General features: G+C 38.0%; 1 protein-coding gene across 2 annotated transcripts in view; it reads right to left on the bottom strand.

Annotated features, from left to right (window-relative positions):
* Positions 1-12,844: 12,844 nt before the first annotated feature.
* TAFA1 (TAFA chemokine like family member 1) overlaps positions 12,845-23,647 on the bottom strand; it is a 565,991-nt gene continuing 555,188 nt past the window's right edge. For both annotated transcript variants that reach the window (XM_030938323.1, XM_030938318.1), the window contains exons 4-5: positions 19,525-19,649; positions 12,845-13,976 (exon numbers count right to left, since the gene is read on the bottom strand). In XM_030938323.1, the coding sequence (XP_030794183.1) occupies positions 13,959-13,976; positions 19,525-19,649 (143 nt within the window). In that variant the 3' untranslated portion in view covers positions 12,845-13,958. The remainder of the gene's footprint in view (positions 13,977-19,524; positions 19,650-23,647) is intronic.

The following is a 23,647-nucleotide window of genomic DNA, read 5'->3' as shown; positions in this document are numbered from 1 at the left end:
CCTTACCTACTGTTTTAAATGAAAAATAAAAAATTAAATATTTGAAAAACAGGAAAACATCTACCTTGGAATCTTTTTCGTATTTTTATCCTCTACCTTGAAGCACACTGCCGAAATTTTCCTCTTTGAGAAACATATTTTTGAACCTTAAGGGATACTGCAAATTCTCAAAAATACTGCACATCCTAGTCATATTTACTTAGGAAAATAACCCAGAGTCCTGCAAATATTGCATAGATTACTGCACAAGAAAACATGCCACACTGCTATCTTAAAAGCTGGGATGAAATATGACAGACAGGTGAGGGGACCACATCACACAACTAGAACAGTCCTTGAAGTGGTCTCTAAGGGGTGAAAAGTCGTGGCTATTTGTCAATTTAGAAATCCAGGAAATTGCACTGCAAACTATTTATATATTTTGGTTGTATTTGCATGCTGCTAGGGCCATGGTTCTCAACAAGCTCAATGCCTAAACCTAAAAATAACTTTGAGGGCCACATGGAAATTTGTGCAGTGATTTCTTGGTTGTTACAACAGTTGTGGGGTTCTGCTACTATGTGGTAGGCTGGGAAAAGTGTTATATGTCCTGAAGTATTTCTGCTCAAGGAAGAATTGTCCCACTGAATTGTTAATGTCTCATTGAACATCAATGTAAGTGAAAAACCTGCTCATAATGATATAAGCCCAGAAATGAACTCAGTTTACAAAACCTAATTTTTTAAAACTTCAGACATAATTAACATTCCATAAAATTTACTCTTTTTAAGAGGTCTATAATTTGGTGGTTTTCAGTATATTCACAAGATTGTACAACCATTACCAGTATCTAATTCCAGAACATTTTAATCTCCAATTAGCAGTCACTCCCTCATGTCCCCTTTCTTTCTAGTCCTCAGAAATTAAATTCCTTCTGTATCTATAGATTTACCTATTCTGGACATTTCATATAAATGGAATCATAATATGTGACCTTTTGAGTCTAGCTTCTTTCACTTAGCATAAGGTTTCCAAGATTCATCCATATTGTAACATGTATCAATATTTCATCCCTTTTTATGCTTGAGTAATATTTTATTGTATGAAAATGCCCTATTGTATTTTATCTATTTGTCAATTGACGGATGCTTGCATTGGCATTACCCAGGAATGCAACTACCACGTAAATGGGGGAAAGATTGTACTCTTTTGTTCTAAATTTTACTAAGAATCAGTTATCATTTTAGAAAAATCATGTTAGCAACAGTAGCCTGTCTTGTGGATTTGAATCATCAATAAAATAACTTATTTTTATTTACAATGTTGTATTCTTGAGTTTATATCTACACATCTACACCCATGTGCACACAAAGTTTTACTTAGTTTGTATTTTAAAATATAAAACATATTAGCTCAACTGTATCTGGGTAAATTTACTTCCCTTAAATCTAATACTTACTCATTATAAATATGTGCACAACTCTATTTCATTCTGTCTTCTGGCATTATGTGCCAGACTATTTACAAATTTAAACGAACATTTTTAAACAGATTTTCTTGTATTTCTCCTTTATATCACATTTGAGAATTACGTTGATTTTTCTGAATTACATATATAGGGATATTATACTATTCATTAATTTCATTTCAAGAGAGTAAGTTGATATCAGAAAATACTTGTTATCAAAAGATAGTATTAGATCTTGTAAGGTTGACAGTCACTGTATTAGGGCAAGACTGTGGTGAGATTATCTTTGCAAGAACTATCCCTCTGACATAGGCTACACATTCCTTTGGTGGCATTTGTATGCACACAGGCATTGTTTAGCTCCTTAGGGTATTTGAGACAAGTGATTTGCATATTGCTGTTGAACTCTGTAAATTTGCCACAATGACAAACTAATTAGCAATGACCATTGCATCTTTGAGTTATTGATGACTATTGCCATTTAATAATTTTCCCTGACATAAGAAACACAAAACTTGTAATGAGAAAAAAAAAAAAAGTCTGATGGTCTTCTTTTTAGAGATTGCTGAAAAGATTGTTGAGATTTTAAATATCATGTTAAAGCTTGAATGCAAAATAGAGTTGAGAGATTTCTGTCTAGATGAATTTTCATTACTTGCATATCCCATAACTCATATGTTATTGCTTTATAAATCTAGTATATAATTAGATGATATCTATAAATCTGATAAAGCATTATCTGTAAAGGTAGTGGCAAGATCTCTGACTAAAACATGAAGTTACTTATTTAATTTTACATTTTTGAACCAATTCATGCCTTCAACCATTTTATAATTTTGGCCAATTTACGTCTCACCTATTTATATTTGGTCTGCTTCCCTGTTATCAAACTCTTGGCAGGTTCATCTTTGCAGTTATAGTTATATCTGATTGAACACCTCTGAAGTCTTTCTGCCAGTCTCCATAAAAGAGGCCATTGGTTTACTATAAAATTCCTTTGACTCCAAGTAATTTCCATTATCATCCTACTATTGATGTAACTGATGGAGCTGGCTTGCCTCAAGAGTGGCTTACTTACTCTGAAGAAACAAATGCCATTGAAATTGGTTAAAAAAAAAAGAAAGAAAAGAAAACAAGAAAAAAAAAAAAAACACCCTGTTTTTGCCAGTAAGCAATGCTGTTAGACAGTTAAGGGATATCTGTATCTCTGAACAAAGCAACCTCCTTATAGAAGGTATGAGTTGCTCTTCTGAATCTTGAATTCATTGTGTGTCAAAAGAATCTGGCATTAGAGAGTATCTCTAATTTCATTTTCATTATACAGATAATGAAACAGGCTCAGAGAACCACAAATTCTGGGAAAGAAAAGATTGTACAGGCATGAATCCTTCTACAGCATTCCTAACGGTTGTTCCAGACTATGTTTGAACACCATCAATAACAAGAAACTTACCACCTACCAAAGAAAGTCTGCTGGGTGGTTCATTCTTATATTAAACTGAAATGTGTTTGGCTATAAATTCCATGTACTCTTTAAAAATTAATTAAATTCCTTTTCTAAATGATAAAACTTTAATTACTTAAATGCAGCTCTCATTCTTGATCCACTTATTGTTTTTTCCATGAATCTGAACACTGTGTTCTTAGACTGTTTCTAATCATCACAGCTGCTCTTGTCTGCTTTTCTAATTTACTTGAACTTGCTTCAACCATGCAAGGTAGTCAATGGCCATTTTGAATGTAGATCACCTGCAAAATTGGTCTACATGCCACGCCAATGCTCTCTTTCACATAGTTGATAAAAAACATTGCATAAGACATAATCAGGACAGAATCCAGGATTCTGCTACTAGAAATCTTTCTCCAGCATGTGATTAGTCCATGAATTAAAAACATTTAAATATGGCTATTCATTAAGATTATGAACCTACACAATGTTTTACTAACATCCACCCTTCTCCGTAATAGGCTGGGTGTCAGCAAACTTTTTTATAATGGATCAGATAGCAAATATTTTATGCTTTCAGAGCCTTAAAGTCCCTGTTGCATCCATTCAACTGCTGCTGTTGTGCAAAAGCAGCTATAGCCAGTATGTACCAAATGGTTGTGTTAGAATAAAACTTCATTTTTAAAAAGTCAGCAGGCCAGATTTAGTGTAAGAGCCAGTTTGCCAATCTCTGGTCTGGACTTGAACTTTCCTAAATTCTAGATGTATTATGTCCATCATTTAAAAACTTAATCCCTCAGACTAAGCAATGAGGCTTTCCATTGGGAAAAGGTGTCTGACATGATTTTTTCTCAGTGAACTCAAGCTGGCCTCTAGTGATTACTGTTTCCCTAATTATTCATAAAAATTCCCTTAAAGATACACTCTAGAATATACCTCAGGGTCACTAGTCTACAGTTTTCAGAATCTACTTATTTTTTAAAATAATTGTAACTATACTTAACTGATTCTAACTTCTGACACCTCTCCTTGGTGCCTCAAAATTCCTTGGCATTGGTGTGGTGATACTTCGATAGCTTTTTTTTTTTTTTTCCATCTGGTTTTAGGAATGTAGTTCTTGGCCGGGCGCGGTGGCTCAAGCCTGTAATCCCAGCACTTTGGGAGGCCGAGACGGGCGGATCACGAGGTCAGGAGATCAAGACCATCCTGGCTAACACTGTGAAACCCCGTCTCTACTAAAAAATACAAAAAACTAGCCGGGCGAGGTGGCGGGCGCCTGTAGTCCCAGCTACTCGGGAGGCTGAGGCAGGAGAATGGCGTAAACCCTGGAGGCGGAGCTTGCAGTGAGCTGAGATCCGGCCACTGCACTCCAGCCCGGGCGACAGAGCGAGACTCCGTCTCAAAAAAAAAAAAAAAAAAAAAAGGAATGTAGTTCTTATGCAGGGAGTGATATACGGGACCTGGCTTTTACCAGCTTGTGAGAGCCGGTTGTGTACATCTCTTCCCGACTCCACACTGGTATCTTGAAATCAGCAGTAGTGCGAGGATTTACACCACAGAAATCAATAAATGGTACAAATCAGGGCTTTCCCTTTCCCTCTGTCATGCATCCTGGGTAATTCAATCATTGAGCAGAGCAAGATGCTGTCTTACAAATCTCTTCCCCTATCTTGGGTTTATTTTTCTCTTAACACTCTTTCTTCTAAGCATTTTAGCAGAAACAACATAGTTGCTTGAGAAAAATCTGAATTCTCTATCACCTACACATTATTGGATTCAGGCAGTAGGTTTGTCCCTTCTTTGTTTTTCTTGCTTTGAACTTAACTACAAAAAGCTCTTTAGGTAGCTCTTAGCATTTTGGGGAAGCCAGAAGTCACTGGGGGAATTTAACTTTCCTTACTATGTTCTTCCAGGTTTCTGTCATTCTTATATATAGTCTTTCTTGATGGTTTGCTTTTGCTAAATCTTTTGCCAATGTCTTTTAAAATTCCAGACTGTTTCTTTAGCTAGCTTACCATATTTCCTCATTGTTCTCATTTGCTCTTGCCTTCATAGGATGCCTGTTCTAAGAACTGATTTGAGAAATTTAAGTGACTCCCTGAGTTAGGACTAAAAATTAGGACTCTTAACCTAATGCATTTACTAGGATGCTATGCTTTCTGTAACATTCAGTAAAAGAAGATATTGGGATTAAGAGACAAATTTGAAACCTTCTCATTCATAATTCAATTTGAACTTTGTTCACTGACAATGAGGGTAGGTCTCATGGGAGTAGACCAAATCAGATGAAACTAAAACTTTCTCTCTATGAATAACCATTAAAAGACTCAGCATAGTCTTTTTTTTTTTTTCTTCTTCTTCTTCTTCTTTGAGACGGAGTCTCGGTCTGTCGCCCAGGCTGGAGTGCAGTGGTGTGATCTCGGCTCACTGCAAGCTCCGCTTCCCGGGTTCACGCCATTCTCCTGCCTCAGCCTCTCTTAGTAGCTGGGACTACAGGCGCCCTCCACCACGCCTGGCTAACTTTTTGTGTGTGTATTTTTAGTAGAGACGGGGTTTCACCATGTTAGCCAGGATAGTCTCGACCTCCTGACCTCGCCATCTGCTCGCCTCGGCCTCCCAAAGTGCTGGGATTACAGGCGCCCGGCCAACTCAGCATAGCCTTATGCTTGTTTATCAAGATAGCCTTAGATAATTCGGTCCACTGAATGGCAATTGATTGATATAGCTGAGGCTTGAATCTTATCATCAGCTCCTTCGTGAAAAGAACAGTATTATCACTGCTCTGTCCTAAGTTTTCCATGTGCATTACTAGATACCACAAAAACATTCTTACTAGTCCCCTCAGTTTACTTGGGTGCCCTTCAATCTGTTCTCCATTTTGAAACCAGAGTTGTCATCTTAAAAGTTGCCTTAGGATTTTATTTGAAAGACGAAGACAGGAAGCACTGATAAGGGGGTAAGGAAATAAGACAGGAAATTAAAGGAAGCCAATAAAGTGTGTGTTTATGGACAGGCTATGGCTTTGGGCGACTTGGACTCAGTCTTACTTGGAAATTCTTAAATGCTGAAGAGAACTGTGCTGTACAATATGATAGCCACTGGCTGACTGTGGCTTTCTAAATATCATTTTAGGTTAATTAGACATTTAAAATGAAGTAAAACTAAAAATCATTTTCTGCATTGCAACTGTCACATTTCAAGTGCTCAATAGTTTCATGTGCCAATTGGCTACCACATTGGATAGCTCAGATATAGAATATCTTCACATTGCAGAAAGTTCCACTGCGTAGCCCTGATGCAGAACATACCTCAGGGTTGCCCATCTGGGAGCAAGGAAGCTAGGAATTTATATATCAGTCTTATTTGTCAATGGTTGCTCTCCTAATTCCCTGACAAGTCTGGTTTGCCCCACACATATAAGGGAACAAGGAGAGAATATGGATAGACACCAATAGCATCTGCTGTAAGTATAAATCAGATTGTGTCACTCTTGGCTTAAAATCCTTTTTCATGGCCTCCTGCTACAATTCAGATAAAACCCACACTCTTTATCATGCCCTACATGGCCCCATAATCTGACTTCAAGGTTACTTCCCCAATCTCATGCCACTTTGCTCTCGATTACTCTGCTTTCAAATCAAACTGAAGGAGACTTCTGTTAAGTTTCGCAAACACAGGGAGTTCTTCTTTGGCTAGGGCAGTGGCACATACTGATTGGCCACTTGTAAGACCCCCACCGGTTCACTCCCACTCCCCCTCAGCTCTCTGCATGACTGTCTCTTGCTATCCTCTAGTTCTCAGCTAAATGCCACCTCCTCCAAGAGATGTTCCATGGTCATTTCACCTAAAGTTACCATTTCCCTCCCATTGTTTGCTTTCTTGGCTTGTTTTGAATTTCTTTTGTATCATGATTTTTAATTATTTCTTTACCTTTGTTTTTGTCTGTTTCTCCTAGAACAATGTAAGCTCTGAAGTCACCGCCAATATCTAGTAGTGTACCTGACACATAGTGAGAACTCAACAGATATTTGTTTATTGAATGAATAAGTGAATTAATGAACAAAAAAAGTCTTTACCAGTGAGGTGGGTGTAAGAGAGGGCATGAAATGTCACACCTCTGCAGTATGCAGTATGCAGGGTTATGTGTGAATCTGCTTGGACAGTTAGCCTGAATGACAAAAAGGCTGAGTGTGAGGGGAAGAGTGGCCTGGCCATGGCATTGTGTGTAGTTGCTGATCATGGTCTTATACACTAGATGGCTCAAGTCATTAGCAACTCAACTTTTGAATTAACATGCTGGAAACCAGCAGGGTGCATTCTCCAACATGCTATTACTTGCTTGTGTCAATGGCATCACTCAAGTGTGGGTTATACCGGCATTTTCCAGTGACTTGAAAACACTGTCTAGCAGATGGAGAATTCTACAAAGTTGATCAAGCATCTGTCTAGTCTTCCAGCTTTCTGGAAAAGGAATATGAAATAAAATTTTGGTTATTTTTGTTAAATTTGTCTGTCTTGAGTGGAGATAGCAGAGACACAGGGAGCACCTAGGTGAGGCCTTAGTAATTTGAGAATAATACAGTAACAATTTTCTGGGAATAATAATTGCTTATCTACTGCTTTATATTTGTGTAACATTCCCACTTTCTCCATTTCTCTAATCCTCCCATAACCTTTAAGTTTTGTATAATGATTTCCATTTTACATGCAAAAACTCTGGGAGAGAGGTTGCAAGCTTTTCTGGGTTGAATTGTTAAATGGAAAGCAAGGACTTGAACCTTTGAGGAGTTATTTTCAATGTACACAGTGCCTTTTAGGCATGAGATGTAAAGGGGAGAAGAGGGGAGAAAATGTGATAGTGGTGAGATGAGCGGTGAGGGGTGGAAACCTTGAAAGCTTCTCAGTATAGTCATCTTGGGAGGTGTCAGATTAGGATCCAAACACAGCAAGAACTCACATGGAGTCCAGGTATGAATGTAGACAGCAGCAGGAGTCATAAAATGATTTTATGTCACTCAACATAGAATCAGAGGGGGAGGCCACTTTTATTGGGCAGTCAGTACCTAGCACTGAGTAGATATACAAGCATCCCAGGACTTTTTGCACTAGCTGGTAGGCTCTGCCAATCTTATACTGCTTCCTTTTGGTCCCCAGTGTTTGCTCCTGCACTAGGTTGGTTACCCCAAAGTTGGAGCCCATGGAAATGCAATAATTTTACTCCGTTCTAGCAGAGAGGTTGGCTCCTTTTTGCAACCTTGACATTTCACCCAGTAGATGACAACTGATGTGCCCGTAGCATCCTCGGCGGCAAAGGTAAGACAGGCTGTAGGTTATGTGTAATTGCCTGCAAACTAGCTTTTTCTGCCACTTTTTCTACCACCAGAGGAATCACATGAAAATGCAAATATATGAGAATAATATAATTTGGGGCCAGATTTAACAAAATTTCAATGGGTTATAAATACGTGAGATTTGGACACTTCAAATTGTGATATTGTGAAATATATTTTTGGTTTTCAACATGGTTCCCTGGCATACAACTCTTAAACTCCTTAGAATTTCCAAGTGATGTCTTTTTATATGCTAACGAGCTGACTGATGATGGCTGGCTGCTTCTAGTTAGCTTTAGGATAGGGGCTGGTCTCTGGAAGGACCATCTATACTAAAGGATTAGATCCAAGGCAGGATTAGAGGGTTGGGACTTCAGCCCCACCCAAAACATCTAAGGAGGGGACAGGAGCTGAAGGTTGACCTGATTACCAATGGCCAATGACTTGTTAATCATGCCTTTGTAAAGAAGCCTCCATAAAAACCCAGAAGGACAGGGTTTGGAGAGATCCTGGACAGCTGAACACATGGAGGTCCTGGAGGGCAGTATGCTCAGGGAGGGCATGGAAGCTCAATACCCCTTCCTATACTTCATACTATCTTTCTATCTGTATCTTCTGTACTATCCTTTATAATTAATTGGTAAATATAAGTAAGTGTTTCCCTGCATTCTATCAGTCGCTTTAGCAAATTAATAGAACCCAAGGAGGGTGTTGTGGGATCCTCAGTTTGTAGCCAGTCAGTCAGAAGCACAGGTCAAAAAACCTGGGGTCATGATTGACATCAGAAATGGAGGCCAGTCTTGTGGGACTGAGCCTTCAACTTGTGGGTTGTGATGTTATCTCCAGGTAGTGTTAGGATGGAATTGAATTAGAGGACATTCAGCTGGTATTCACTGCAGAATTGCTTGCTTGGTGTGCAGGGAAAAACCCCCACATGTCTGGTCACAGAAGTCTTCTGTGTTGATTGTCGTATGGTGTGAGAGCAGAGGAAAAATATTTTGAGTTTGTTTTTGTCCACACTCATATACCAGCATCTGAATTTCTGGATAGTCCTAAAAATAAGTCAGAAGAATGTGGACATATGGTTACTTAATGAGCAGCATTAAGCATGGTGCCATGCATGGCAACAATAAACTGAGATCAAATTCTGGCTACTAGTGCCCTGCAATGTGTCAGGGTTTCTACCTTCATCATGGTATGTTAGGCACTGTAGGTGGCCCTGCTTAACTAACTTTTGTTACCTGGCTAGCTTCTGTAGGCTTATGTGCCTTTTATGCCATGTTTGAGAACTACCCTTGAACCAATTATAATGCCTTTAAAAATTTACTCACAGTCGGCCGGACGTGGTGGCTCATGCATGTAATCCCAGCACTTTGGGAGGCCAAGGCAGGCAGATTACGAGGTCAAGAGATGGAGATCATCCTGGCTAATATGGTGAAACCCCGTCTCTAGTAAAAGTACAAAAATTAGCTGGGCTTGGTGGCACACACCTGTAATCCCAGCTACTCAGGAGGTTGAGGCAGGAGATTCGCTTGAACCCAGGAGGCAGAGGGTGCAGTAAGCTGAGACTGCACCACTGCACTTCAGCCTGGCGACAGAGTGAGACTCCGTCTCAAAAAAAAAAAAAAAAAAAAAAAAAAAAAAAAAATTATTCACAGTCTTTCTGAAGAAGCCATTTCCAACCCATTCCATGATCTATGGCCACATATCCATGTGCCATGGCCTAATGGCTACAATACACTGTCTTATGGAAAGTCTGGCTGCAAGTTTTCTTCATAGCATGTCAGTCTATTCTTGGATTATAGATTCTGTAAGCAGGTGGGAATCAGGGCTAGATAAACGTTGCCTGGTCTATCAAAGTCAGTTAGGACTGGGATCTTGCCTTTCATATTTGGTAATCAGTTATTTCTTTTAATGATGTAACTAGCTACCAGAATGAGAGCTTAAACTTTTTGAAAATGAAGCAAACTACCTAAGTAAATAAACAAATGAGAGCCACTTGTGGACCAATGATGTGAGCATGTCATGACATCCATTGATATGCCCTGAGCTATTTTACAAGGAAAAAGAATCCTGACGTATTCAACCTCAAATCTCTAAACCTTTAATAGGGGATATATTAAGAGGCTAGTATGTACAATTAATGGCCTCCTCCTTAATTTAAAGTGTGAACTTGATTCTAGTTCATCACTTTTGTATTATTCCCATGGGTAGTATGAAATTAGATTCCATTACTACCCCCACTAGTCCTGAGTTCTTACATTCCAGAGTAGTGCCTTTTATCACGTTTTCCTGTATTTGTAAACTAGCTGGAGATGGCTCGAGCCCTACAATTCACTAAACACGCAGTCTTTTATTTAGAAGGTAGACAGCTCACAAAAAGACATGACACACTTCTTTGTCAAGCAAACTCTAATAGCTTTTGAAATGGGGCTGTCAAGCTTAATTAAAAGAAAAAGTCATATTATGACATGATATTTAACCTCCCAGGGAAGCATTGTGTACCCTGTGCAGGTGAAGAATGTGGTGGATCTCCTCATATAAACAATCTTTTTATCTTCCATAACTTACTGTATCAGTGACAATGGCAAGGTGGCATAATATATTGTACTATAAAACCACTGTATTGCTTTGTGAAAGTTATACCCAATTTGATCGAAAAAACATGTTGAATTGTGTCTTGGTGAAAACATTCTTCATCATTCTATAATGGAAAAAAGCCAAGCAGTAAACTTCTCAATGTGCTTGCCTAGTCCATTAATAGATTAATCGAATCACCCCAAAATGTCAACAAATAAGATTTACACTATTTGAAAATATTCATTTTATGAAATAAGCTACATTTTCTCTTTTTTACTAAGAGAAGGGCTCTGGATAAAACTCTTTGCATTTACTCTAATTATGTTATAACATTATTCATCGTCCTGGATGCACAAGCTCAAAATCAATATTAGTCATACCACACTGAGCTCTTTATTACCAGAAATACGTGATATAAGTTTTTACACCATAAATGTGCAGATTCAATAGGCAGATGGTAGCTACTGAATTCCCCAAACTGGAGCAAGTTAAATTTAAACACAATTTGGTGGTTCACACATTTGTATAAGGGACTTGGATAAATCCAAATTGAATTTGACGACATTTACAAATATTTGCACTGTCTTATTGGATGGTTTCCTGATTCTGTTGTGATTTTTTTCTCCAGGTCTTTTCAATAAAGACTGTTGCATGAATTGACTGATGGGAAATGAATGAACAGATGTGGACCTCTAGACCAGCTCCTTCACTGACTTAAAGGCTCTGGTTACAGAAAAGGAAAAGCTGTGACCAAGACATCTTGTGAGTTATGAGAAGTGTCTGCATGTGTGAGGCTATACAAAAGAGAATAGCCTTCTTTCTTCCCATTGGATTTTCATTTAGTATCAATGCTTTTAAAAGAGTATCCTAGGGAACACTAATAGTAAAGTCCACACGTTCAGAGAATTTGGAGCAATACTAATGCTGGCAGCATTTAAAAAATCAAATTAGTTCATCTCACTTTAGGCATGATAGAAACTTTTATGTAAAATCTAGATTTCTGGCTCTTTTGAAAAACTGAAGATGTAACACTACAGTGATTATACCCTCACATAGAAGTAATTTCTTACAGTTTTTCATTATGCAGCGCATGTGTGCTCCATTAGCCATGTGACCAGCTAGAGGTTTCTTACTTGATTTCCCCTCTTCTAGTCTTTTTTAAAGACGCACAGTGCCCTTTGGTTTATTAAAATCTCTGACAATTCCCCCAGTAAATATCTCTATTTTGTTTTAAAAACTTGCCCAAATATATTTGATTATAGAAGATTTTTCCTTCACATTTTGCATCTGGATCATAAATTCAAAATACTCTGATTTTCTGGTGTGAACTTTGTGCTACCTTCTGGCAAATATTTTGTGAAAGTGTTTGAGAAGCCTAGATTTTGCACTCAGGATTCTATTTCTGCCTTGATGCTTTTATAGGCCTTCAAGATGCAGAATCAGTTTATCTGGTTAGAGTGTTTGTGTGTTCAATCAGACTTCAGGCTATCTTGATAGAGATAGGGGAGCCTCTGAATTTGACCTGAGATTTAAATTTAAAAGTTGAAACTATGGGACCCAATGTGCTATTGACCTAATAAGAAGCCATAACAACATTCATTCCAGAGAATGTATTTTGCATAAAAATTGATACACTTGCAAGATGACTGGAACAGAAAGTATGATTATGCTATCTCTAGGAAAACTAGAACTTAAGTAGATATTTACTTCTTATAAGCATTAGCTGAGCAACTCTCAAGAAAAGAAAAAGGTCATTCATTTTTTGGTGGGGTTAGCCCCATATCTACTATTATTCCAGTAACCACTACGAAAGCCCAGTAATGGGATCTGACATTTCGGCTTGCTGACTGAGGACACTGCAATTATAGTGATGGATTTCTGATTTGCAAAATATTAACAATGGAAATAGTAGCCACAATGGAAACAAAGACCTTATGGGAAAAGTTCTGGCTGACTATGAGTCTCTGAGCAGGGCATTCTCTGGATTTGGTTAAGGTTGATTCACTAAAAATAAATGGCAAAATAAAGAAGACAGGTAGGTTTAGAAAGAAGTTATTTACCACTTTAATAGGGCTGTCCAACATTTGGTCACATAGATCATCCTGAAACCTAATTGCTTTCATAGCCTTCCTATCTCACAAGAGGAGATCTGAATACTCTTGGAAAAAGCAAACCAAACATAGAAAGAGATGCCATGGTAAGACTTGTTGCTACAGCACTATGTAGTTAACGATGCCAGACTTTGGATTTAATCAGAGGACATTTCTGCAGTCTAGGACAGTTATACAAAGCCTTAAGACATTGTATTTACAGGACTTATTCATGTAGGGATCCATATCCTACCCATAACTCTGCCAGAGTCTTAATAGCATGGTGGAGTGGCTCCCTTTAGAATCCTCATTTTCTTATATGTGGAAAAGCTAGTAGTTCTAAAAATATTTTCCTGGAAGAGGTTAGAACGGTTATTATATATCAATTGAATATAAAGTATGATTATGTAAGCCAAGCTTGCATGCTAATATTGCACAGGGTAGAAAGTAATAAAACAGGACAATGTGCTTCCTTGGGCCATCTGGTAGAAGCAGAAGGAAGTTCTTGATTCAGTATTATTATGATGCCTCAAATTCCAGGAGTCCACCTGTAGCTGGCCTTCTCGTGTCAGCGCCATCTTGAATTCTCAAAAGGGCACATATCTTCCTTGCCGTTAGAAAAAGAAATGACTACCAAAACAAAGCAAAACAGACAAAACATCCAAAACTCAATGGGGTACACCAGTCGTCTCAAACTGTGGTACTGTTCATTTCTTGAAGAGAATAGATAATATTTCAAAATATTATATATATATACATATATTTCAAATGGTACAAAGTAACTATAGATTCAAATTAGAAGACAGTTGATCGTTCTTCATGATCCCCAAAAATTTCACTGAGAAAACCCTTTTTTAAGCCCACTTTCCATGGTGTTGCCAAAATGCTGCGTCTTCTCACTGTAAGATATTTCATTACACACAGTAAACGCACTGTGATTATCTGGTAGCCAGTCAAAGTGCAAGTAAGAAATCCATTTGGCTTGTATATATGTGAGATGTTTGAGATTCTCAAAATGTATTTTCCAGAGGGTTGGTTTTCCTTTACTACCACAAATGCTTCTGTTAGGTTCTTGGGTGAATCTGAAACCAAAAAAAGACAGACATTTCAGGGAGAACAGTGCAAAATGAAGGCACAAAGAAATGTGATTACGCAGAAAATGAGGACACTTTGGATCTTCAGGATGTTGCTTTTTTTCAGATGATCTGAAGTCAAAAATCTTAAGGTTTAGAGCAGTCATTTTCAAATGGTGATCAAATCATATTGATAGGCCACTATATTTTTATCAATGCAATAAATTGATGATGTCACTCCTAAGGAGTGAGACTCTTGGAACAATGCCTATCCAGGACTGGTTTCCTAGGCATGTGACCTATGAAGTTGCACAAGGCCCTATCCTGGAAAGAGCCTCCTGCTTGGTTTAATGTTCTTCTGTTGCCATCTTGAGATTATTAATACTTTTTAAACAAGGGCCCTGCACTTTCGTTTTGCACCTGGCCTTGCATGTTATGTAATCAGTCCTGTGTCTATCTGATGAGAATTTGAACTGAGTAAGTTAATCCACGGTCTTGTGAAGTTGGCCTGTTGTAAGATGTAGAGGGCTGGCACGAGGTGAGGTCGTTGCCAAGGTTAGACCACATCTGTGTAGTAACACACAGATGAGAATCTGTTCCTGTGCAAGGTGAGAAACTGTTGCACTCAATGACACAGTATTCAAGGGCAATCAAGATTACATTTCTGTTGCTGTAGATGTCTTTTAATCCACTTGAATAGGGTACCAAAGGTTCAAATATTCAAAAGGACACATGTACAGAGAACCACTAATTTCAAGCATAAATAACAATTCTAATAGACTTGATACCCCTACTCTAGAATTCTAGGAAATATGGCATTTTTCTTTATTATCTCTTACTTCTTTATAGTTTTAGAAGTTGAGTGTTCTGAGCTAGAGGTAGAAGTCCATTTAAGGATTTTAGAGTTAGGTGGGTGGATTTGTGTTGGGCCAGTTACAGAAAACACCGATTTGACAAGATGGCTATAGTGGTTAAGTGTGCAATCTGGGGTCTTCTGCCTCCTCCTTTTAGGAAATAAAACTTGACTTTACATTGTGTACTAACTGTTGATTTTCTCACTAGTCTGAGAGACATTCACATACTGGAATGAAGCAAATCCAGCGTGGTTTGCTACTTCCCAAGATATTATACCAGATTATGTTCTGCTATTTTAACCTGTTAATTTGTCTTTTCCAGTAACTGGTTTTCTCCTCATTTCATTCTCTTCTTCTTCCTGCCTCCAAATAACTGACATTCAGTTTTTAGCTGACATTGTTCCATCATTGTCAAATAACTTATTTTGTCTTTGAAAGGCAAGTAAATCTAGGGACTCCAAAATCACTAAGCCAAAGGGAAATTCAAGCTGGGAATGATGTCAGGCAAACCTGCCTCTCATTTTATTCCTAAATAATATAGCTAGAAAGATTTTTCAAAAGCCACATACCTCACTCACAATTTTACCACAAGGAAATTCCTTGTGGATCCCAGATCTTTACCCTAAAACCTTTCTGTTGAATTTTACTCTGGCAATGTAAATTGATAGTTTATTTTCTCAGGTGCAGGACAAAGAACAGAACTCTAAGTCATTCTTTTCTCATCTGAGACAAATGTATATCTGATTGCATCTTCTGATGTAAAAATACAGATTAACTGAGCTAGATGAAGGCCTAGGTGGCTCTTCCTCTACCCCCTACCCACATGTAAATGGTGTATTTGGTGAAAGGCTGGTCAAAGACCAAAAGAATGTAACCATTTGTCTCTTATCTAACCACACCTTTAAAAATTTGCTTCTTTCCTCAATATCCACCCTTTTCCCTTTAAATATTGAAACCCTCAAAATCATCTTTGGAGAAAGGCACAGACCTACCTCTAGGTCATGCGTTCATAACCTTGGCCAAATAAACTTTCTAAATTGAGTAAGACCTGTCTCAGATACTTTTCATTTTTACATCTCTAAGGGAGAAGTCTGTCTTTCTAAATTAAGTCATTGTTCCTGATTATACAAGGTATAGACATGTATCTGAATACATGAGATAGAGCCTCCCCAACTTTCAAACTTATGTATTTGATATAATTTAAAGAAAAGACATAAATAAATAGGTATCTAAAACTGCAAGAACAAAATCTGTAGTCAATATTTTGGTTGGTTAGTCTTGCTCCTAAGTACCAACAAAGTGATTTAATAAAGCAATTGAAACAATGATCAAGCAAACACAAGGGAATAATTTGGCCATAAAACTTCACCCAGATGTACTGAGATTCTCCCCAGAAGTGTGTGTGTTGCCGGATTTATTCTACTCCAGGCTGGGTCTTGGAAAACCTCTCAAGGTGAATGCTTCTTTTCTATGGGGTGGCAGCCAGGAGTCTTCCTCTCTTAAAAAGTTATTTCAAATCTCCTGAAAGAAAAGGCTTTGCCTAATTCCACCTATATTTTCTCCTTCCTTCTGTGGTAATAATGTCACTCATATCCATTGTTCCTGAGGTTTTTCTTTAGACTGTGGCCTGTTACCTGGGCTAGTCCAGACGTTCTGGGGTGTCTGGTAGTTAAGATGAACCACCACATTTCTACTCTTCATCTTCCTTAAAAAATGAATACCATAAAGTTTTAAATTAGATCATACTTTGAAACATTATTTATCCACATTTCGAAGAGAATTTTGTTCAGGATGATTATTTTGGAAGTAACCTACAAAAGATGAAGGTTTGGAACAGTCTTTTATAGGAAAGAGAATGAAGTCTCAGGAAGCTTTCTCATGATTATCTTTATATTGAAGTTACTTTTAAAATAATAGTATGAAGGAAACTCTCAGTTGCTATTAACAATCTGAGTGTGTTTCTCCAATTTTTTTTTTATCCTGAGTGAACTCTCTTTGAATTAGTCTTACACAATAAAGAACAAAAGAGGTAGTTGTCTTTTTACCTCATTGATAACAGCAGAACAATGAGAACATGTGACTGATAATAATTAAAGTACATCTGTGAATTAAACCATTTTTAAAGTCAAATTGTTAGAATCAGTATTTGAAGTGAGTAAGCATATTTGTGCTCTGATGGAGAAGAATACATAAGGTATAGAAGAAAAGTTAATATAAAATGTGTTTTCAGAGCACACAATCTAAGGACTGGCATTGACACACCATTTATACAGAATAGATGGTTCCTATATACATTATCTAGACTTCATTGGTGCCCTTTGTATTTAAAAGTGCTTATTTCACTGTGAATTTCTTGAGAAGGAGGGAGGAGGGAGGACGTATGTCAGTAGGAGTATTTGAGTCCTCTGAAGGTTTAAAAAGTACAGCTTTTCCAGTGTCCTCTTTTTCCTTTTCTAAGGACAGACTTGAGAATTCTCAGCTGACTGGTGTGCAGTTCACATGGCTGTAGAGTAGTCTCCTGTTTCCTTGCTTGAAATGGATGTACACGTCAGAACAGGTACATCTTCTGTTTTCAAACCAACTGCAATGGTAATTTATTTATCTCATCCATTCAACTGCTTGGGTTGAATTCAGCCCACCCAGGGAGGTAGCAAATGGTGTGCTCGTCTCTGTTACTGTGATTGGATCCTACACAATACTCCTGTGTTATTGGAAAATGTCTAGGGTGCATCTGCAACACATCTGATGGTTTTAAAATGTACTCTACAGAGGCCAAATAAAAGAAAGTTACATTGGTCTCAAAAAAGTAGCATTAACAATTTCTGTTTCTATTTTCGTTTTGTTGTGTTTATATTCTGTCTTCCAAAAAGTCTCCTAGTTGGTATCATTGGAATTTCACATACTTAAATCCTGACTTGAATTATTTTTCTCTATTGTGTTTACATCTAGAGACACCATGAGAGCAAGACTTGCCTTCAATAAAGGGCAATCAGTTATTTAGAACAAAGAGATCTGGCAGGAAATATATCAGCAATGTGCTTAAAACAAAGGTGGTTAGATTCCAATCATACTGGCCATCATTCAGAATAGCTTAAAACAAACCAATTTGTGAGGGCAACTTCAAATTATTCAGAAGAATCATTTTTAGGCAAAAGTAACCAAAGGGAAACCTAATATCCCACCTTCCACTAGTTAATTAAAATGGTTTCTGTGGATAAGTTGCATGAACCAGGCTCATTTCTGAATAATGTCTTTTGTAGGTGTTTCATTAAAATGAAACAGGATAACTCACATTAAGCTACTCAGGCACAGACAGACGCATGTTAGCAAGCTAGGGTGGTTCAGAGGTCCCTCCTGCTAGCAAGCCGGAAATATATGGCCATTTACTACTGGTCAATGTGGTCAAAATAGGCAAGGTAATTTGATACACAAAATGTTTTCACCTATTTTATATGTGAAAAATAAGTTTTATATAGTATTATGTAGCATTAGTTTTGTCTTCTGCATTACAAAGATGCAAGAACCAATTTTATTTATTGAAAAGGTGATGCTGAGAAAGAAGAGTAAGTCAAGATTAATAATAAGGGGTAGGAAACAGAGACATCCTTTCAAATACATCAGACTTTTGGTAGAATAAAAGTTCAGCATATTAGGATTTGTAACCAATGGAGCTTGCTTTAAAAAATACTCCATAGGCTGGGTATGGTGGATCATGCCTGTAATCCCAGCACTTTGGAAAGCTGAGGCAGGAAGATTGCTTGAGGCTAGGAGTTAGATGCTGCAGTGAGCTATAATCACACCACTTCACTCCAGCCTGGGCAACAGAATGAGAGCCCCCTCTCTCAAAAAAATCTCCTGTAAATTAAAACACACACAGGCATGCACACACACACACACATACACACACACGCATACAAAGAGAGAGAGAGAGAGAGAAACAGGGCTGATACTCAATGGGTACACATACATATGACCACACTTGTTAGGTTGACATACTTTTTTATTAATGGATTTATAATTACTGTCTTAAGCATCCGGAGCATCTCCCATACCTGTCCCCTTTAGGATTCCAAGGCTGTCCAGTAACTACACGGTTAATATCTGGCTAGCTGGGTCTTTCTGCCGTGCTCCAGCATCAGGGCACCAATTCTGATGGGTTGGATTACCCTACCCTGAAGGTTGTTATTTGTTTAGAAGATCACTCCTGATTTAACCAGAGAAATCAAAGAATGATTTATTCATGCCCCGAAACCCTTTTCAGTTCTCTGAAAGATCATCACAGAACTCTTTGAAAGAACCACTAGAGAATGGCTTCTGTAGGTGTACTTAAATGCAGACCCTTTAGCAAATCATCTGGATGAATTAGGGAGGAACTTTATTTGATTATCATTCTGAGCACTATAGATGTTGGATGAGTTATCCGAATAATTACCTCATGATTCCTCTCCCCTCTGACTGGAAACCCAACTTAATTTATGAGTCTGTGACAGAAACACTAAACTGCTCAGTGTGGAAAAGTCAAGTTCAATCTCTAATGCCTCATTCATAGATGGACACTGATCTGCATAGGTAAGAAGGCTTTCTGTCACAGGAGAATCGTTCTTCTCTCCTGTGCAAAGCTTCTGTGGATGCTGTTTGCACAGCCCAAACTCAAATAGTACAGTCTGTAACATGCAAAATACATTTGAAATAAGTGCACTTACTCTCGTGGTCTTAATTTTGTTGCCTGTTGCGCACATCCATCCGGAATTGTCAGGGAGTGTCTTACATTCTTCTCCTTCTAGGCAAGGCTCCATCTCACACCACCATTTCCCAATCACTATGGAGGCTGTGCAAAAACAGGAAACAACTGTGTCTGAAATTTATCCAAACAACCTGAACACTGACGTTGTGTCCCTCTGCAGATTTCCATATTCTTGGAAGCACACTAAGTCCTCTTTAATCCTCCATGACTAGTTAAGAAAATTCTATTAAGAAAAATAAGATTTTAATCTCTATGTCTTATAATGCGAATATAATTATGTGGTCTGGTTTCATCAAGGAGCGTCTTGTTAGGGATTGAGATTGCCTTTTCAAAATTATGACAGTAGGAGAAACCTAACATAGCTGACTCCATCTTGCTTCTAACATTGAAGCTATCTTTGGTCATTTCTGGGCATAGGCCAAGCTAATTTTGGGAGGAATTTAGTTTAAACTTAAAGCAAGGATAATAATAACCCTTCCCAAAAGTAAAGTACCTTTGTAAAACTAATGAAAGTCCACAAAGTTAGGACTATGAGAGAAGCCTGAATTCTCTTAAGATATAGAAGTAGTTAAAAGATAATCAGCTATTGTTCTGGAGGCTGTGAGATTTGTAATTTTCCAATTACTCCTGTAGATAACATCACTATTGTAGAACTGAAAATTAACTGTTTGAGATGTTTTTCAGACTTTTGCATTCTAGCAACCAACTGACTCCACTGAGACCCATGCACTCAGGACTCAACCAGTCCTGTGGCCTCCACCTGGAGGCTGACTTAGCACATGAGGACCATTTGCCACACCTCTATGATTTCATCCCCAAACAATCAACATTCCCCATTCCCTAGCCCCTTGCCCACCAAACTACTCTTGAAAAATCCTGACCTCCAAGACTTCAGGGAGACTAATTTGAGTGAAAACTCCAGGTTTCCCATGTGACCAGCCTTGCCTTAATTAAACTCTTTACTGCAATATCATGGTCTCAGTGAATTAGTTTTTGTCTGTGCAGTGGACAGGAAGAACCCACAGGCAATTAAAAAAATCTTTTTTTTTTTGTATGATGAAAGCATATGGAAGAGGAAGACTCATGAAGGAAATAAAAATATTTTACCCCAAAATATACTTCTTTGACATAGTGTGAGATGGCTGTTCAGAGAGCCAGCAAACAGAAGTAGCCCAGCAAAGTTTTCTTTCAAGGGGGAGATTTGTATCTATACAGAAAATCTGCACTGATACAACCAGGCTTTCTCTGAAGTCCCCATTGTCCAGTCTAGGAAAAATTAACTGAGAGTCTGAAACTTTTAAAGGCCTAAAATAAATATGTACCATCTATTTTCTCTGAGGGGTGCTACCTGTGAGACCAACATTGCTAACCAGGCCTCCTTTTCTCTCCCTTCCCTAACCTGTCTTGCCATATAACCTGATTTACCATCATAACCTCTTTTGGGCCATGCGCTGAGTCCCCATTCTTCATGTAACTTCAAGATAGTATTTAAGTTTTTATACGCCATTAGGGGGTTAGTGTAATCACTGTGATTCTCCCTCATGTACATATTGATAAATTTGTATATCTTTTCTTTTATTAATCTGCCTTTTGCCCTCGTGCCTTTAGATTTTTCATCAAAATTTCAGAAGATGAAGGGGAAGTTTCTCTTTGCCCCCCCTACACTTAATTTTTGGGTCTTGAGGCACTTTCATGCTGTTAGCTTTTGTAAAGCACAGAACTTGCACTATTTCTATTCAACGAAGGGGACAAAATGCCTCAATATTCTTCAGAATGACTGAGGCATTCTTCTCAGAAAGGCCAATTTATCCACCAAGCATTAGGGTTTATCCCTTAGCCTAGGGCCTTGAAGAATTTCAAAGGCCTGGCAAAAGAAAAAAGGAATTGACTGAAAGTACGAAAGAAAAGTTGCAAAATAAAAGTCAAGAGTAATATTAGATGAAAATATTTCCTTACCATCGAGAGTATAGTTGATATGGGTTGTGGTTACCTTTTGTGGAGGGAACTATGAAAAGTTGAGCCTCTGATAAAACTGCCCTAATTTTCAGGAGGATATAAAGAATGACCACAATTGGAAGCTGGCAATGAATTTAGTGTATGTATTAAATATTTACAGCACAGGTTTTCTGATAACAAAATTTTATAAAACCAGTGACTAGATTCACTCAATGCAAATCAAGAGACTCTACATTTCCCTTAACGCCTTGACTGAAAAATGATTTCTACACAAGCACCAGTCATTTCTGTAGCTCCTCCCTGTGTTAGCTCTTCCCAACTCCACCTGAGCTTTTCCCATTCAGAATCCTCAAAATGTCAGCCAGGTGTTTGTCTCACCATGCTTTCTGGTTGGCTGTTTTTACACTGGACCAGAACCCGCCTTCTTTACTCACTCCCCTCCACCCTCCATGTTCCAAAGATGCTTTCTACTATGATGTTTAAGTCTCATAACAACAAAGAAGCCAAATGAAATATGGTAACATCACAGAGGATTAACATTAAAACGGATGGAGTAAACCCTGCAGCAAAGCAGGAGCACATTAAAATTCTCTCTCTTGGCTGGGCACGGTGGCTCATGCCTTTAATCAGTACTTTGGGAGGCCAAAGTGGGTGGATCACGAGGTCAGGTGATCAAGACCATCCTGGCTAACATGGTGAAACCCCGTCTCTACTAAAAATACAAAAAAAAAAAAAAAAAGCCTGTAATCCCAGCTACTCGGGAAGCTAAGACAGGAGAATAGCGTGAACCCAGGAGGCAGAGCTTGCAGTGAGACAATATTGCCCCACTGCACTCCAGCCTGGGCGGCAGAGCGAGACTCCGTCTCAAAAAAAAAAAAAAAAAAAAAAAAAAAAAAAAAAAAAATCTCTCTATCCAGTGTTCACTAGAGGATGAGATTGCTGACTTAAAAGCAGAATGGTTTAAACATCCAGACATCTCTCTGCACTTAGGCTTTCCTTCTATGCTTTTCTTACTTCAGTCTTCCCCTTCTTTAGAATTCAGTGCTCCTCAATCTTTACTTTGAATAAAATTATTATGTAGTGAGGAAAGAAAAGAACTTTTATGTGAGGAGTGTGAGCATTTTCAAATTATTAGGCCCAGGGAGGTATAAAATGAGATAGCAATCATACCCTGCTTCCTCTCTTTTGAGACACGCATTCATCTAAGGAGATGGCTTGCAATTGCTGCAAATAGCTATGCATTAACCTAATAATGCCTCAGTGGACACCATATCCCATGCCCTATAGCTTAGCAATGGATATCCAATCACTAATTAATGTTATTTCTGTAAACCAATGAGAATTCCTAATAAAAACTTTGCCCCCATCCCCATTTTTTCCCCTTTAAAAACCTGCTTTTAACTATGGCCAGTGGAGCTCATATCCAAGGTTACTTGGGTCTGAGTCTTCCAGGCAGCTATCGTAATTTTGGCTCAAATAAATGCTTCAAATCACATTTTGTGCTTCAGGCTCTTCCGTTAAAGTGACAGACAGTAGGATTCTATATGCAGTCATGTCTACTCTATTATATTGTCAGTTTAAGAAATTTCTCAAGGGTAATTTTGCCATATTTAATTTTTACCTTAAATGTGAACCAGACCAAATTACATATGATGCAATTCCATTGGATATGGCCAGTAAGCATAGGTGGTAAAATCTTCTAAATAGTTCTATTCATATGTAAGACAATGTAATATTATGGTAAAACATAGAGTTCTAACAGAAGACACAAATCCTCCACAGGGTATAGAATGATTGAGAGTTTAAAGGTTTTGTTTTGTTTTGTTTTTGATGGCAGTGATCTGTAGCTGGGCATGGAGTAAAGGAAGATTCTTGTCATGGGTAAAAGTACTTATTTATGTGAATGAACATATGACAATATTACATAAAAGAAGCACATGTTATAGTGGCAAGAAAAACATACACTACTGAAAGGGAACAAAAATAAATTACAAAATCTCCAGTTACATACATAAGATACAAATCAAGGTTTGCCCGTGTTTATTGAAAACCTATAATCTGAAGTTTCCTTTCGGTGAGCACTTAATCAGAAACAGTCCAGTCACATTTACTACCACTTCTGATGT

The sequence above is a fragment of the Rhinopithecus roxellana genome, chromosome 1 (genome assembly GCF_007565055.1).
Source record: "Rhinopithecus roxellana isolate Shanxi Qingling chromosome 1, ASM756505v1, whole genome shotgun sequence".
NCBI lineage: Eukaryota > Metazoa > Chordata > Mammalia > Primates > Cercopithecidae > Rhinopithecus > Rhinopithecus roxellana.
The sequence above is the reverse complement of the archived record's forward strand: the minus strand, read 5'-3'. Positions and strand labels throughout refer to the sequence as shown.